Genomic DNA, 15777 nt, shown 5'->3' on the forward strand with positions numbered 1-15777 from the left:
AACAAGAGAAATTGGACCACAAAAGTTGTTGTCCAATTTGTCCCGAGTACGCTGATGCCCCATATGTTGGGGTAAACCCCTGTTTGGGCGCACGGGAAAGCTCGGAAGGGAAGGAGCACTGTTTTACTTTTTCAATGCAGAATTGGCTGGAATTGAGATTGGACGCCATGTCGCGTTTGGAGAGCCCTGATGTGCCTAAACAGTGGAAACTCCCCAATTCTAACTGAAACCCTAATCCAAACACACCCCTAACCCTAATCCCAACGGTAACCCTAACCACACCCCTAACCCTGACACACCCCTAACTCTAATCCCAACCCTTATCCCAACCGTAAATGTAATCCAAACCCTAACCCTAACTTTAGCCCCAACCCTAACTTTAGCCCCAACCCTAACCCCAACCCTAACCCTAACCCTAGCCCTAGCCCTAACCCTAGCCCTAATGGGAAAATGGAAATAAATACATTTTTTTAATTTTATTATTTTTCCCTAACTAAGGGGGTGATGAAGGGGGGTTTGATTTACTTTTATAGCATTTTTTATAGCGGATTTTTATGATTGGCAGCCGTCAGACACTAAAAGACGCTTTTTATAGCAAAAAAATGTTTGCGTCTCCACATTTTGAGACCTATAATTTTTCCATATTTTGGTCCACAGAGTCATGTGAGGTCTTGTTTTTTGCGGGACGAGTTGACGTTTTTATTGGTAACATTTTCGGACACGTGACAGTTTTTGATAGCTTTTTATTCCGATTTTTGTGAGGCAGAATGACAAAAAATCAGCTATTCATGAATTTCTTTTGGGGGAGGCGTTTATACCGTTCCAAGTTTGGTAAAATTGATAAAGCAGTTTTATTCTTCAGGTCAGTACGATTACAGCGATACCTCATTTATATCTTTTTTTATGTTTTGGCGCTTTTATACGATAAAAACTATTTTATAGAATACAGGTCCTTCTCAAAAAATTAGCATATAGTATTAAATTTCATTATTTACCATAATGTAATGATTACAATTAAACTTTCATATACTATAGATTCATTATCCACCAACTGAAATTTGTCAGGTCATTTATTGTTTTAATACTGATGATTTTGGCCTACAACTCCTGATAACCCAAAAAACCTGTCTCAATAAATTAGCATATCAAGAAAAGGTTCTCTAAACGACCTATTACCCTAATCTTCTGAATCAACTAATTAACTCTAAACACATGCAAAAGATACCTGAGGCTTTTAAAAACTCCCTGCCTGGTTCATTACTCAAAACCCCCATCATGGGTAAGACTAGCGACCTGACAGATGTCAAGGCCATCATTGACACCCTCAAGCAAGAGGGTAAGACCCAGAAAGAAATTTCTCAACAAATAGGCTGTTCCCAGAGTGCTGTATCAAGGCACCTCAATGGTAAGTCTGTTGGAAGGAAACAATGTGGCAGAAAACGCTGTACAACGAGAAGAGGTGACCGGACCCTGAGGAAGATTGTGGAGAAGGACCGATTCCAGACCTTGGGGAACCTGAGGAAGCAGTGGACTGAGTCTGGTGTGGAAACATCCAGAGCCACCGTGCACAGGCGTGTGCAGGAAATGGGCTACAGGTGCCGCATTCCCCAGGTAAAGCCACTTTTGAACCATAAACAGCGGCAGAAGCGCCTGACCTGGGCTCCAGAGAAGCAGCACTGGACTGTTGCTAAGTGGTCCCAAGTACTTTTTTCTGATGAAAGCAAATTTTGCATGTCATTCGGAAATCAAGGTGCCAGAGTCTGGAGGAAGACTGGGGAGAAGGAAATGCCAAAATGCCTGAAGTCCAGTGTCAAGTACCCAGTCAGTGATGGTGTGGGGTGCCATGTCAGCTGCTGGTGTTGGTCCACTGTGTTTCATCAAGGGCAGGGTCAATGCAGCTAGCTATCAGGAGATTTTGGAGCACTTCATGCTTCCTGGCACCTGCTCACAGTGCCAAAACCACTGGTAAATGGTTTACTGACCATGGTATTACTGTGCTCAATTGGCCTGCCAACTCTCCTGACCTGAACCCCATAGAGAATCTGTGGGATATTGTGAAGAGAAAGTTGAGAGACGCAAGACCCAACACTCTGGATGAGCTTAAGGCCGCTATTGAAGCATCCTGGGCCTCCATAACATCTCAGCAGTGTCACAGGCTGATTGCCTCCATGCCACGCCGCATTGAAGCAGTCATTTCTGCCAAAGGATTCCCGACCAAGTATTGAGTGCATAACTGAACATTATTATTTGATGGTTTTTTTGTTTGTTATTAAAAAACACTTTTATTTGATTGGACGGTTGAAATATGCTAATTTATTGAGACAGGTTTTTTGGGTTATCAGGAGTTGTAGGCCAAAATCATCAGTATTAAAACAAAGACCTGACAAATTTCAGTTGGTGGATAATGAATCTATAATATATGAAAGTTTAATTGTAATCATTACATTATGGTAAATAATGAAATTTAACACTATATGCTAATTTTTTGAGAAGGACCTGTAAATAATTATTTTGGCATCGCTTTATTCTGAGGACTATAACTTTTTTATTTTTTCTTTGATGATGCTGTATGGCGGCTCGTTTTTTGCGGGACAAGATGACGTTTTCAGCGGTACCATGGTTATTTATATTCGTCTTTTTGATCGCGTGTTATTCCACTTTTTGTTCGGCGGTATGATAATAAAGGGTTGTTTTTTGGCTCGGTTTTTTTCTTTTTCCTACGGTGTTCACTGAAGGGGTTAACTAGTGGGACAGTTTTATAGGTTGGGTCGTTACGGACGCGGCGATACTAAATATGTGTACTTTTATTGTTTTTTTTAATTTAGATAAAGAAATGTATTTATGGGAATAATTTTTTTCTTTATTTAGGAATTTTTTATTTTTATTTTTTTACACGTGGAATTTTTTTTTTTTACATTTTTACTTTTTCCCAGGGGGGGACATCACAGATCGCTGATCTGACAGTTTGCACAGCACTCTATCAGATCGGCGATCTGACTTACAGTGCTGCAGGCTTACCAAGCGCTTGCTCTGAGCAGGCAATCGGTAAGCCACCTCCCTCCCTGCAGGACCTGGATGCCGCAGCCATTTTGGATCCGGGGACTGCAGGGGGAGGAGGTAAGAGACCCTCGGAGCAACGCGATCACATCGCGTTGCTCCGGGGGTCTCAGGGAAGCACGCAGGGAGCCCCCTCCCAGCGCGATGCTTCTCTGTACCGCCGGCACACCGCGATCATGTTTGATCGCGGTGTGCCGGGGGTTAATGTGCCGGGGGTGGTCCGTGACCGCTCCTGGCACATAGTGCCGGATGTCAGCTGTGATAATCAGCTGACACCCGGCCGCGATCGGCCGCGCTCCCCCCCGTGAGCGCGGCCGATCGCGCTGGACGTACTATCCCGTTGGTGGTCATACGGGCCCACCCCGCCTCGACGGGATAGTACGTCCAATGTCAGAAAGGGGTTAAAAAATTTTGTCTTTCATTTAATTATAAGGTTAAATACTTTGGGTAAAACAAGGTACAATACTTTGGGTAAAACCTAACCAGGTACAATACTTTGGGTAACAAGGTCCAAGACAAATTGTTCAAACAAATCCATCCTGCCAGTTTACTCTTCCTTGAGGTCAAATAAAGTATTCTGCAAACTTCTAAAAGTAATGTTATGATAATCATTCAAGGTGGTTTCTTCAAAGTGGTCATCAATGGCAATCTGTTCCTTGCATATTATGAAATTGTGCAGGACCACACAAGCTTTCACAATCTCGTCCACTGTGTCAGTCTTCAGGTTTAGAGTGGTCAAAAGAACTCACCATTTGGATGTTAGAATCCCAAAAGCGCACTCCACCATTCTTCGTGCTCGTGTTAGGCGGTAATTAAAAACTCTTTTAGTTGGCGTCAATCCACTACTGGAGTATGGTTTCAGCAGGTGTTCTGAGAATTGGAACGCTTCATCTCCAACACATACAAATGCCATTGGTGGCCCAGAGGTTTCAGGCAGCGGTCCTTGGGGTGGAAATTGGAAGGTGTTTCCATAGAGATGACACTTTAAAAACTTGCAAATTATTGGAGCGTCCATAGGCCCCAATATCGACCGCCATAAATTTGTATTCTGCGTCTGCGATGGCCATGAGCACAATGGAGAAATATTTCTTGTAGTTGAAATATTCTGAGCCAGATGCAGCAGGTTTGACAATGCGGATATGTTTCCCATCCACTGCACCCAAGCAATTGGGAAACTGACAAAAGGTGTCCAATCTGTTCCACCAAAAAAAAAAATAGAAGTTCTCCATTTGCATACACATGTAGCTGAAAAACTTCTCGGGATTTCCTCTCAACTCCATGTATAGTGTAGAATACACCCCACAAGTCATTCTCTGTGCTGTGATTGGGTGGATCCAAAAACGCCGTCGGCGCAGACGCATGATGTGCTGTCTTTCTTGCTCCTTCTCCATAACAATCGCTTTCAAACGATTCGCCTCAAATTTGAAATCCAACGTAAATCGGTAGAATGTTTGCCATCACGCCTTCCATCTTCGCCACTGGCTCTACAACCTGTCAAAGATGGGCTGTAGGAACACTGTATATATAGGTTTTCAGTAGCCAATAATGTTTGGGAGCCTCCCATGGACGTTTTTAAAAATCGGATCCGTCATAAAACAGAGTAAAAAACAGAAGAAACGGATAAAAAAAACTGATGCGACGGATCCAGCGGAAAAACATATCCGTCGTATCAGTTTTTCACAATTTACGACGGATCCGTCGATCCACCGTATCCACCTGACGACAAGAAAAAAAAAAATGTGTGAAAGCAGCCTTACATAGCAAAAAAAAAAATCACATCAGAGAGAGGTGGACAGTAATACATTAATAATTTTATGAATCAGCCTAATAAAATAGACTTTAAAAAGGTACAAATTAAAGTACAATCTGGCGCAGGTTAAAAACAGGCTAGAGACCACTTCGTTTTCTTCATAAAATGTCATTAAGGATTTTTTGATACAGCTTGTGAAGCCAATGATAAAAATGAGGAATATATTATACACACAACATCTGTAAAGAAAAGACTGAGGAGCAGGTTCACCATTGTTTTTGTGCTTTTTCTGGAATAAAAATGGTTCCAGGAGTGACTTTTTTCTTTTAATTTGAGCTTTATTTAATTTGCGCCTTTAAGTTAAAGGGGTTGTCCAATGAAAACAAGTTATCGCCTGTTCACTCACAGAATAGGTGACAAATTATGATCGCTGGGGGTCCAACCTCAGGAACAGGCTCCGATTGGAAGAATGGGCACTTTTATGCCGGCTACAATGGAGCAACAGTGCGCATGCTCAACCATCACTCCATTCATTCCCAAAGCTTTCTCCTGGCAGCCCCATAGAGAATGAATGGAGCAGCGGTCAGAAATCTAGCACGCTGCCGCATTTTGTAACAATGATAAAAATGTCCTGTCGGGGATAAAAATTCCCCATTCTATTGATCAGTGAGGGTCCCAGTGATTAAACCCCCATGATTAATAAGACATCACATATCCACGGGCAAACTTATTTTCATAGGACAAGTCCTTTAACTTGTCTTGGTTTTGTCAAGGTTTTTCTTCAGCATTTTGGCCATGGTTTTTGGTTATCCAGATGTGTAAACTCAGCTCAATTTCTTTTTTTAAGCAGTTGAAGGAACCATGCAGCATTTTAAAGCTTATTGAAAGGATTGTGCAGCTATGTATTCGAAAAAAAAAAAAAAAAAAAGAGTTAAAAAAAGAAAAAGAAAAAGAAAAAAAAGTTGGCATTTTTGAATTTGCGTCAATTCATTAAAATTGTGAACCCAGTGCAAAAAGATAGCCAAGGAAAAATAGAAGGTCAGGGCCTTACTTTTGGCTTCAAAAAGTTAAAAGGGAGGAAAGTTACCCTTAAGTCCTTGTTCGGATAGATGTAATCTGGGTTATCTTACACTATGGACAACACACTTACCAATATGTCCTGTACTGTGGCATGCAGTAGTCTGTTCATGCACCGGCCGGCAGCTCCGGCACATGGGCCAGTCACACCCGCTAATCGGGAACATGACTGGCGTGATGTTTGGCAATGCTGATCTGAAACCAAGACTAAGACACTGCGCAGCCGAAAGAACTTCCATGGTATTTCTATCTGAACATTCATCATTTCCAGTATTGGGCCGACGACCGATTCCTAACATACAGCAGTCATTTTAAGAATAAACATTTTGCTTGCCCTCTCCATGATGGCAAACCATTGTGCGTTTCAAGGTTTCCAAATTGATGAGAAAGCGTGGGCGAGCTGCTAAACAACTGTTGTTTATTATGCCATTGTAATTCTGTCTTGGAAGAGATGGCTCCAAAAGAAAACAAGGACAATATGCTCCATTGCGATCAATAGAGAACAGGCCTCATGCACGGACCCTCCTGGGTGGGGGCAATGTCCATGTACACAGTGGTCTGTGGGTCAGTACATACTCCAAGTATGGAGATTTTTTCCAATAAGCTTCTCAATAGAACATGAAAACCATGAAAAGAGGTTAAATTGTACTACATTTTTAGGGAGCATTAAAAAAAATTGTTTTCATGAGTCGGCCGGCTTCACTATGTAGTAGAAATGAACTCATGAGCTACATACGAGAAGACAAAACGCAAGTCAGAAACACAGCAGGGGGACCAGTCAGCCTCAACTAACATTTTATACAGTTTCTATGATTTGTCTCGGCTTGTGGCACGAACCCAAAAAATATTGTTACTCACCTAACCAGGCTCCAGAGCAGGGCTCCCGGTCTTCCTCCCCTGGGGTCAGTCGCTCTACTCCTTTACATGTCATTTTACCGGTGGGCACCTCGGAGGTCTTCTATGGTATCTCAGAGATGAGTATTCAGCTAGCTAGCCTACATGGACTACTGGCCAGTAGTGATGAGCAAACATGCTTGAATAAGGTGTTATCTGAGCATGCTCAGGTGCTAACCAAGTGTCTTCGGCGTGCTTGGAAAATATGATTGAGTCCCCACGGCTGCATGTCTCGTGGCTGTTAGACAGCCCCAACCCATACAGGGATTTCCTGTTTGTTGAGCAATCCCTGCATGCATTGCAGCTGGCAAACAGCAACGAGACATACAGCCATAGGGACTTGGACATATTTTTTTGAGCACGCCAAAACACTCGGTTAGCACCAGAGCATGCTGGGATAACACCGGGCATGCTCGCTCATCACTACTGACAACCTGACATTCCCACATTCACTGCATTGTGTCCTACATGGAGTGTAGCAGAGAGTGGCTCCCACTACAATAACCTGAGCGTTTTGCTCACCTGCTCCTGCTACATTCACAAAGTTGGGGGGGGAGGCGGCTCTCGCCGATTCTCTGTTGCATGCAGCCCACAGCAAAGTGCTGTACAGCGATGTATAATATGAACTGGGCAGTACAAAATTAGGAGGTTGGGGAAGAGGGCAGTGCTCACCGGCTTCTCTGTCCACCGGTTCCAGCGGAATGCAGCGCCCATATAGAAATGCAATACATTCCTGTACAGCGTGAAGTGGGTGTTAGCAAGCACAAGTGTGTCCATGCTTAACATCTCCGGTGCCAAGAACTTACTGATGCCCAGGTCAGTGGGAAGGTCAGGGGTGGAGGATACAATTTGAATCAGGACCCACACCAAAGTGCTGTGCACACACGCAAAGCCATGTAGGACTGGGTTAAATCGTAGCACTGCAGGCCTTACCTAGATGCACCTGGCTAGCTTTGACTAAGAACCAGGAAATCGATTGACCTTGTGTCAGTCTGCTGGAGGTTGAGCAAAGTGCAGCGTGTTGAAGCTGGTGAGTGACCAGCTAAAATGTGAGCTGTAGCTGGGAGAGAGACAAGCCATGGTCTCTCTCTAAATCGAGACTGCATGGGTCAGCTAGGAATGCTGAGCAGTCTGTGTTAACGCTGCAGAGAGACGTGTGGAAGCTGAAGTCTGTTCAGTGTGAATTGTGCATAGATTAAACAATTCTGTTTGGCACTGTGGAAGCTCCTGGAGCTCAGGCTGAAGGTGATACAGAGGCTGGTAGGACCGTACTGTACCTCTTCTGTGTAAAAATTTGCTCCAGGAGGAAGGACTAATCTGATTGGATGAGCCTGCACTGACATATGTGCCTGCTGAATGAACTGATTACAGTATTTGCTCTTAAACCTTGCATTTTGATGAAAGCAATAAAACTGCAAGTTTGTACCACATTTGCTCACGTGAAGACTGCCTAATGCCTACCTGGGCATGATTCCTTACAATATATACAATACATGTGACTGCTCTCAAGGCCAGCCGGCTACACATTGACACAGGAGGTAATCACTCCCGCAGTGCGGTGAGAGAGTTCACCGGAGTTCATCAGCTGATGAGCCCCAGTGATCTCACTTACGGCACCATCGCTGCTGCGTGAGGTGCTATAAGTGAGATCACCGGAGCTCAGAGACACACTGCGGGAGCGATTATGTTCTTGTCAGTGTATCCCCGGTGGCCGGTTAGAGCAGTCACATCTCCCAATGTGACTGTTCTACAAGTGAAATCGCCGTGGGACACTCGGGATTACATGGACTACGGCAGACAGGAGAATATATGGTTGTTTATTATTTTTGATTTTTTATAGGAGGCAAGGGCATCGGGGATTGGGCGTTAGGTGAGTATAATGTGTTTTGTTTTTTTTATTTGAAATATGTATTTAATTATTTTACTTTTTTTTTGTTTTTGTTTTTTAAGTTTGAGAACAGGCGCTGGCTGATGAGAGAATATTTCTCCCATCAGCAGCGCCTGCTATCACTTACCAGTGACAGCAGACAGCCTGATGGGAGCAGCAGTCTCTCATCAGCCGACGCCTGCTGACCTGTGGTAAGCTTTTTACCGCGGGTTACCACCAATCAGAACCGCCGCGCTGGTGTTTCCCACGCTGTTACACAGATGACAGCGTGGGAAACACCTTAGGAAGTCCATAAAAAGGCAAACGAAAACTCAGCAAATCCGCAAACATTTTTATACCTGCATTTTTGCTGCGGATTTGATTGACTTAACTGAAGTTGATGGGTGAAAACTGCTAAAAATCCACACAAAGAATTGACATGCTGCAGAAAAAAAAAGCACTGCAAATACTCAAGAAAAATTACTGATCATGAATTCTCATGGAATTAGCTGGCATAAGGATTCCATGGCATTTTTGGCCCAATTCCGCGTGGAGAAAATGCACCAAAAACATACCGTGTGCACAAAGCCTAATAGTAATGTTGTGTACCCAGGCCGTATTATGTGTGAGAAATGTACAGAACACACAACACCTGCCTCACAAAAGTAATTTACTTTAACATAAGAGAGCAATTTTGCATTTCATTTTACATAAATAAAGTAATTTCATACAACAAAAATAAATAAATACGTGTTCTTCAGAATTCATGTAATGTCCACAGAACCCTGAAAGAATAGGACATGGAGAGTGTTATTCCACATATATGAAGAAAGGACATAAATCATCTGTGGCCGATGTAAGTAGCTGGGGGTGTCCTGGTAGCTCATTGAGCATTAGAGAAAACTGACCACAAAGTTTCATTCAAGACAAGAGCCAACACTATAAACTCCGAGCAATATCAATATCTACATAGGAGATGGAGAACAGAAGGCGCAACACGCGGCATGTATGCACTGCTGCCATCTACTGGTCATCTTGTTGACCTGCAACTGAAGAAGAAAAGTACTGTAGTACTTACCATAATAGTTCACAAGTATGGCTGAGGCCTAAAAGTGGGTCCACGCAAATTTCTTAGACTAAGGCTATTTTGATGATGCAGATTTTAAGCAGCATTTCTGCAACAATTTACTAAAATAAGTTACTGGCTTTTGTTCCCCCATTCTGTTTTTATTGCATTTTTTAAATATGTCTTCTTTGTCTCTTTATTTTGTTGTGTTATAAATAATTGTTTTTGTAAACTTCCTTTTCTTTTGTGAATTATACAGTACAGACCAAAAGTTTGGACACACCTTCTCATTTAAAGATTTTTCTGTATTTTCATGACTATGAAAATTGTAAATTCACACTGAAGGCATCAAAACTATGAATTAACACATGTGGAATTATATACTTAACAAAAAAGTGTGAAACAACTGAAAATATGTCTTATATTCTAGGTTCTTCAAAGTAGCCACCTTTTGCTTTGATGACTGCTTTGCAGTTGTTTCACACTTTTTTGTTAAGTATATAATTCCACATGTGTTAATTCATAGTTTTGATGCCTTCAGTGTGAATTTACAATTTTCATAGTCATGAAAATACAGAAAAATCTTTAAATGAGAAGGTGCGTCCAAACTTTTGGTCTGTACTGTATATGATTTTATTGTATTTCGACTGCAAAAAATCCAAGCATCTTTCTGCACTCACACAAAAGAAATGCCCAAGAATGCTTGGTCATTCCAGTCGCCCATCGGTGCCTCTGTCACGTGATCAGGGGTGCGGATTGGTTTCCATGACAGTGGGGAAAGCTGGGGAGGTGGGTTCAAAGACCCCCGTGCCTTATATGACTAGCATTCATAGGAGAGCGTGACACAAGCGATCAGACGATGGGACTATTATATAAAAGTAAAAAATGTTATTAAAAATAAGAACCCCACAATACAAAAGTTCAATTCACCCCTCTTTTGCCCCACTGAAAATAAAAACACACATTTAGTATTACGGCTTTCATAAAAGTCCGATCTATCAAAATATTAAATACATTTAATCCGACCCGTAAACAGTGTAATGAGAAAAAATCTAAGCCAGAATTGCGTTTCTTTGGCCTCCGCACATTGCAATAAGAGTCAATGAAAATATCGTATCTATCCCAAAATGGGATCAATAAAAAATTCGTCTCAGGGCGTAAAATATAAGCCCTCACCCAGCCTCGGATCCTAAAAAACAGAGACGCTACGGGGCCCAGAATATAGTGACAAACACAAAAAGTGTTCATGGTAGAGTAAATTATGTCATAGTTACATAGTTATTAAGGTTGAAGGAAGACTTTAAGTCCATCTAGTTCAACCCATAGCCTAACCTAACATGCCCTAACATGTTGATCCAGAGGAAGGCAAAAAAAACCCATGTGGCAAAGAGTAACTCCACCATGGGGAAAAAAATTCCTTCCCGACTCCACATACGGCAATCAGACTAGTTCCCTGGATCAACGCCCTATCAAGGAATCTAGTGTATATACCCTGTAACATTATACTTTTCCAGAAAGGCATCCAGTCCCCTCTTAAATTTAAGTAATGAATCACTCATTACAACATCATACGGCAGAGAGTTCCATAGTCTCACTGCTCTTACAGTAAAGAATCCGCGTCTGTTATTATGCTTAAACCTTCTTTCCTCCAGACGTAGAGGATGCCCCCTTGTCCCTGTCTCAGGTCTATGATTAAAAAGATCATCAGAAAGGTCTTTGTACTGTCCCCTCATATATTTATACATTAAAATAAGATCACCCCTTAGTCTTCGTTTTTCCAAACTAAATAGCCCCAAGTGTAATAACCTATCTTGGTATTGCAGACCCCCCAGTCCTCTAATAACCTTGGTCGCTCTTCTCTGCACCCGCTCTAGTTCAGCTATGTCTTTCCTATACACCGGAGACCAGAACTGTACACAGTATTCTAAGTGTGGTCGAACTAGTGACTTGTATAGAGGTAAAATTATGTTCTCCTCATGAGCATCTATGCCTCTTTTAATACATCCCATTATTTTATTTGCCTTTGTAGCAGCTGCCTGACACTGGCCACTGAATGTGAGTTTGTCATCCACCCATACACCCAGGTCTTTTTCATTGACGGTTTTGCCCAGAGTTTTAGAATTAAGCACATAGTTATACATCTTATTACTTCTACCCAAGTGCATGACCTTACATTTATCCCCATTAAAGCTCATTTGCCATTTATCAGCCCAAGCTTCCAGTTTACATAAATCATCCTGTAATATAAAATTGTCCTCCTCTGTATTGATTACCCTGCAGAGTTTAGTGTCATCTGCAAACATTGAAATTCTACTCTGAATGCCCCCTACAAGGTCATTAATAAATATGTTAAAAAGAAGAGGGCCCAATACTGACCCCTGTGGTACCCCACTGCTAACCGCAACCCAGTCCGAGTGTGCTCCATTAATAACCACCCTTTGTTTCCCATCCCTGAGCCAGCTCTCAACCCACTTACACATATTTTCCCCCTTTTGTCGTTCAAAAGTACAACTCGTATGACAAAACATAAGCCCTCACATGGCCATATTAACCGAAAAATAGAAAAAAGTTATGGCTCTGGGAAGAAGTGGAAGGAAAAAAACAAAATCATGGAAAATGACATGCAGCAGCAGGGACTCGGACATATTATCCGAGCACGTTCACTCATCACTAATACACAACTGAATGGGTGAAGTCTATAGGCTTAGAAAGTAAGGCTGACTGAATGCCTGGTAAGTGGAGTACCGCAGGGGTCCGCTATTATTAATCTACTTATTAATGACAGAAGATATGATTAATAGTGTTGTTTCTATTTTCACAGACGGCACCCAACTATGTGGTATAGTGCAATCTACGGAGCATGTGTATAAGTTACAGGCTGACAAATTTAGTCAAAATTAGGCACCTAAGCACTAATATGCGGGCACTGTATGTTATTGGGGGAGTAAAACTAGGAGAGTCACTTGTAGATCAAAGACTAAATAACAGTTTGCAATGCCAATCAGCAGCTTCTAAAGCAGGCAGGATATGGTCACAAATTAACCACTTTGGGCTTTTCCGTTTTTGCGCCCCTTCATCCCAGAGCCATAACTTTTTTTATTTTTTTTCTGTGAGGACTTGTTTTTTGGAGGAACAAGTTGAGCTTTTGAACGACACCATTGATTTTATCAGATCGTGTACTGGAAAATGGGGAAAAATTCTAAGTGCAGTGAAAAAAAAAAAAAAAAAAGGTGCTATTTTACGAGACCCATAGCGTCTCCATTTTTATTGGGATCTGAGACTGGGAGAGGGTTTATTTTTTGTGTGCCGAGTTCACGTTTTTATTGATACCATTTTGGAATACATACGATGTTTTGATCGCCTGTTATTGCATTTTTCTGCAATGTTGCGGCGACCAAAAAAAGGTAATTCTGGCATTTCAATTTTTTTCTTGTTACGCTGTTTACTGTTCAGATTAATTATTTTTATATTTTGATAGATCGGGCGATTCTGAACACGGCGATACCAAATATGGGTAAAAGGGGGGCGATTTGACTGATCACCTGTGCTACACACAGCAGGTCTCCTGCAGCCCCCGGATTGTCATGCTAACCCATCGGCGCATCGCGATCATGTAACAGGGGTGCCGCAAGTGGGCGGAATTATTGACGCGCTTCCGGCACGGCTGCTGCTGTCAGAGATTGAGAGGGACATTTAACATGTTAACAGTCGCGGGTGGATTGAGATTCCACCTGCGGATGTTAGGGGCACATGACAGATGATGAAATCAGCTGTCATGCTCCACAACAAAGCTGCGGGCTCAGCGCCGGAGCACGCACCAAAGTGGGCGTACCTATACGTCATAGGTTGTAAAGGGGTTAAAGAGGCATGGGACTCACGGAAAAGAAACGTAATGCTATCACTCTACAAAGTGTTAGCATAAAGTTGGACCGTCCGGATTGAGTACACATTGGTGCTCACTGGATGGATTTTACCCTTCTTTGATTGAAAAGTGTTTACCATGATCCCCATATTATGTATATGCCCTACTGCTTTTAGTTATAGCACGGAATATGTTCATTTTGTTTCTATTTTTATATTAATGTGTAAAGTTCTTTTCTGAATTTGGTCCAGTGGATGAACAATTGGCATTCAAGAAGGGAAATATTAGCTTTTTTTGTGTAGACTGGATCGTGCCCCTTCCCCTTGTTCTTTCCTATCCTTTGGCTGAACTTCATAGAATTTTGTCTTTTTTTCAATGGTATTAACTATATATTCATGGGTTATCCTTACATTTGTTTTATTTAGCATGTCTTTATAAGTATTCTTAATAGATCAGTCCACGATTAGAGAGACCCAGATATCAATAATACAGCTTTATACTTGTATACTCACCATGTATACAGAATACCAAGCTTTGCTTAACAACTGCTCTGAAATGCCTGATAAGGGAAAAAACAAATAGATAAATAGAATAATTTCATCCAGAGATTAAGTGAATGAGAAATAATCATTAGAGCAATCTTAAAAAAAAAAAAAAAACACACGAGAAGATTTCACCTTTGATTTTGTTCAAGGCTGAATACTCGAAATATTAAAATAAATGGAACAGATATTGGGTTACTTATCAACAAGAAACATTTTATTTTACCAGTTTGCCATCCTTCTGAATTTGTAAGATGCCCAGACAGCCAGGAAACATGCCTGAGGCCCTCCATAAACCCGTGGGGTCTTCAGTCTTAACCATGAACGGCATTCCTGCTTGAATATCTCCAAGAGGTTTCACATGGAGTCCGGCAGATACGGCGCTCATGAAGCCTGGCCTCAGGGGGAATGGCCCAATGTACGGCTCAGGACTTTCTTCGTCAGGAACATCGTCAACTTTCTAAAAAAGGTAGAGGAGAACAGAGAAGCACTGTGCAACTATTATCATACTAACATATACAAAATGTGCTAGACAGAAAAGAGCCACCATTTGCTTGCCTCAAAAGCTGTCTCAGCCAGAGGTTCTATCCCGTGGTCCTCCAGCTGTTGCCAAAAAACTACCACTCCTAGCATGTCCGGAGGAGTAGGCTTGCAACAGCTGATAGTCTACAACAGTAAAGGTATGTGCACACACTGCGGATTTTTTTGCGGATCTGCAGCATTTTTTCGGAGCGGAATTGCACAAAATCCAAAAGGGTAGCTCGGGTAGCTCAAGCAATGTTAATCAATGGGAATCCAGAGTTGGTGTGCACATGCTGCGGAAAATTCCACACTGATTCGCAGTGTTTTATTTTCCGCAGCAAGTCAATCTTTTTCGCGGATCTGCAGCCAAACCGCAGGTGTAAAAAGGTCATCAGATTTGCGTGTCAAAAACGCTGCGGAAAGGAAGGAGGAAGAGTGTGTGGGCGGAGACTATGTGAGCGGAGAATATGTGCGCATCTGTCTGCGGGTGTCTGTGTGTTTGTGCGACTGTCTGTGTGTTTGTCTAGGGGTGTCTGTGTGTGTAGCCAGGCATCGTCTGATGGGACTACTCCCATCCGGCAATGTCTGCGGTCACATTTAACAGTAACAGAACGAGATGATGATGGGACAGTAGTCCCATCATCCGACAACTGTGTTCAACTGTAAAAAAAAATAATAAAAAACATTGACAATTACATATACAATACATACTCACAAAACACCTATCCCCGACGCCCTCGTTCTCCTGCAACAAAAATAAAATAAACCACCATATACTCCCCGTCAGCTGTAGTCCATTTAATAACGAGTGTCCCACGACGATCTGACGTGTAGAACAGTCACATCAGGAGATGTTACCGCTCTACCCGGCCTCCAGCGATAGTGACAGGAGGTAATCCCTCCTGTAGTGTATCACTGTGCCGCCTTGAGAGTTCGCCGGTGTTCATGTTGTCACTTGTGGCACCGCTGCGTGAGAAAATTCTCACGTAGTGGTGCCGTAAGCGAGAGCACGAACTCTGGTGAACTCACAGTGATACACTGCGGGAGCGATTAGCTCCTGTCAGTGTATCGCTGGAGGCCAGGTAGAGCGGTCACATCTCCCGATGTGACTGTTCTACATGCGAAATCGTCATGGGACAC

The 15777-nt window shown here is 42.4% G+C and overlaps 1 protein-coding gene across 4 annotated transcripts in view; it reads right to left on the reverse strand.

Annotated features, from left to right (window-relative positions):
- Positions 1-9302: 9302 nt before the first annotated feature.
- The window catches only part of FIGLA (folliculogenesis specific bHLH transcription factor), a 31030-nt gene continuing 24555 nt past the window's right edge, over positions 9303-15777 (reverse strand). For 3 of the 4 annotated variants that reach the window (XM_077263101.1, XM_077263103.1, XM_077263104.1), the window contains exons 4-6: positions 14342-14575; positions 14086-14132; positions 9303-9430 (exon numbers count right to left, since the gene is read on the reverse strand). In XM_077263101.1, coding sequence (XP_077119216.1) covers positions 14112-14132; positions 14342-14575 — 255 coding nt within the window. In that variant the 3' untranslated portion in view covers positions 9303-9430; positions 14086-14111. Of the gene's footprint in view, positions 9695-14085; positions 14133-14341; positions 14576-15777 lie in introns of all 4 variants that reach the window. The other variant, XM_077263102.1, reaches the window with a different exon arrangement.

This window comes from Ranitomeya variabilis, chromosome 5 (assembly GCF_051348905.1).
Source record: "Ranitomeya variabilis isolate aRanVar5 chromosome 5, aRanVar5.hap1, whole genome shotgun sequence".
In the NCBI taxonomy this organism is placed as follows: domain Eukaryota; kingdom Metazoa; phylum Chordata; class Amphibia; order Anura; family Dendrobatidae; genus Ranitomeya; species Ranitomeya variabilis.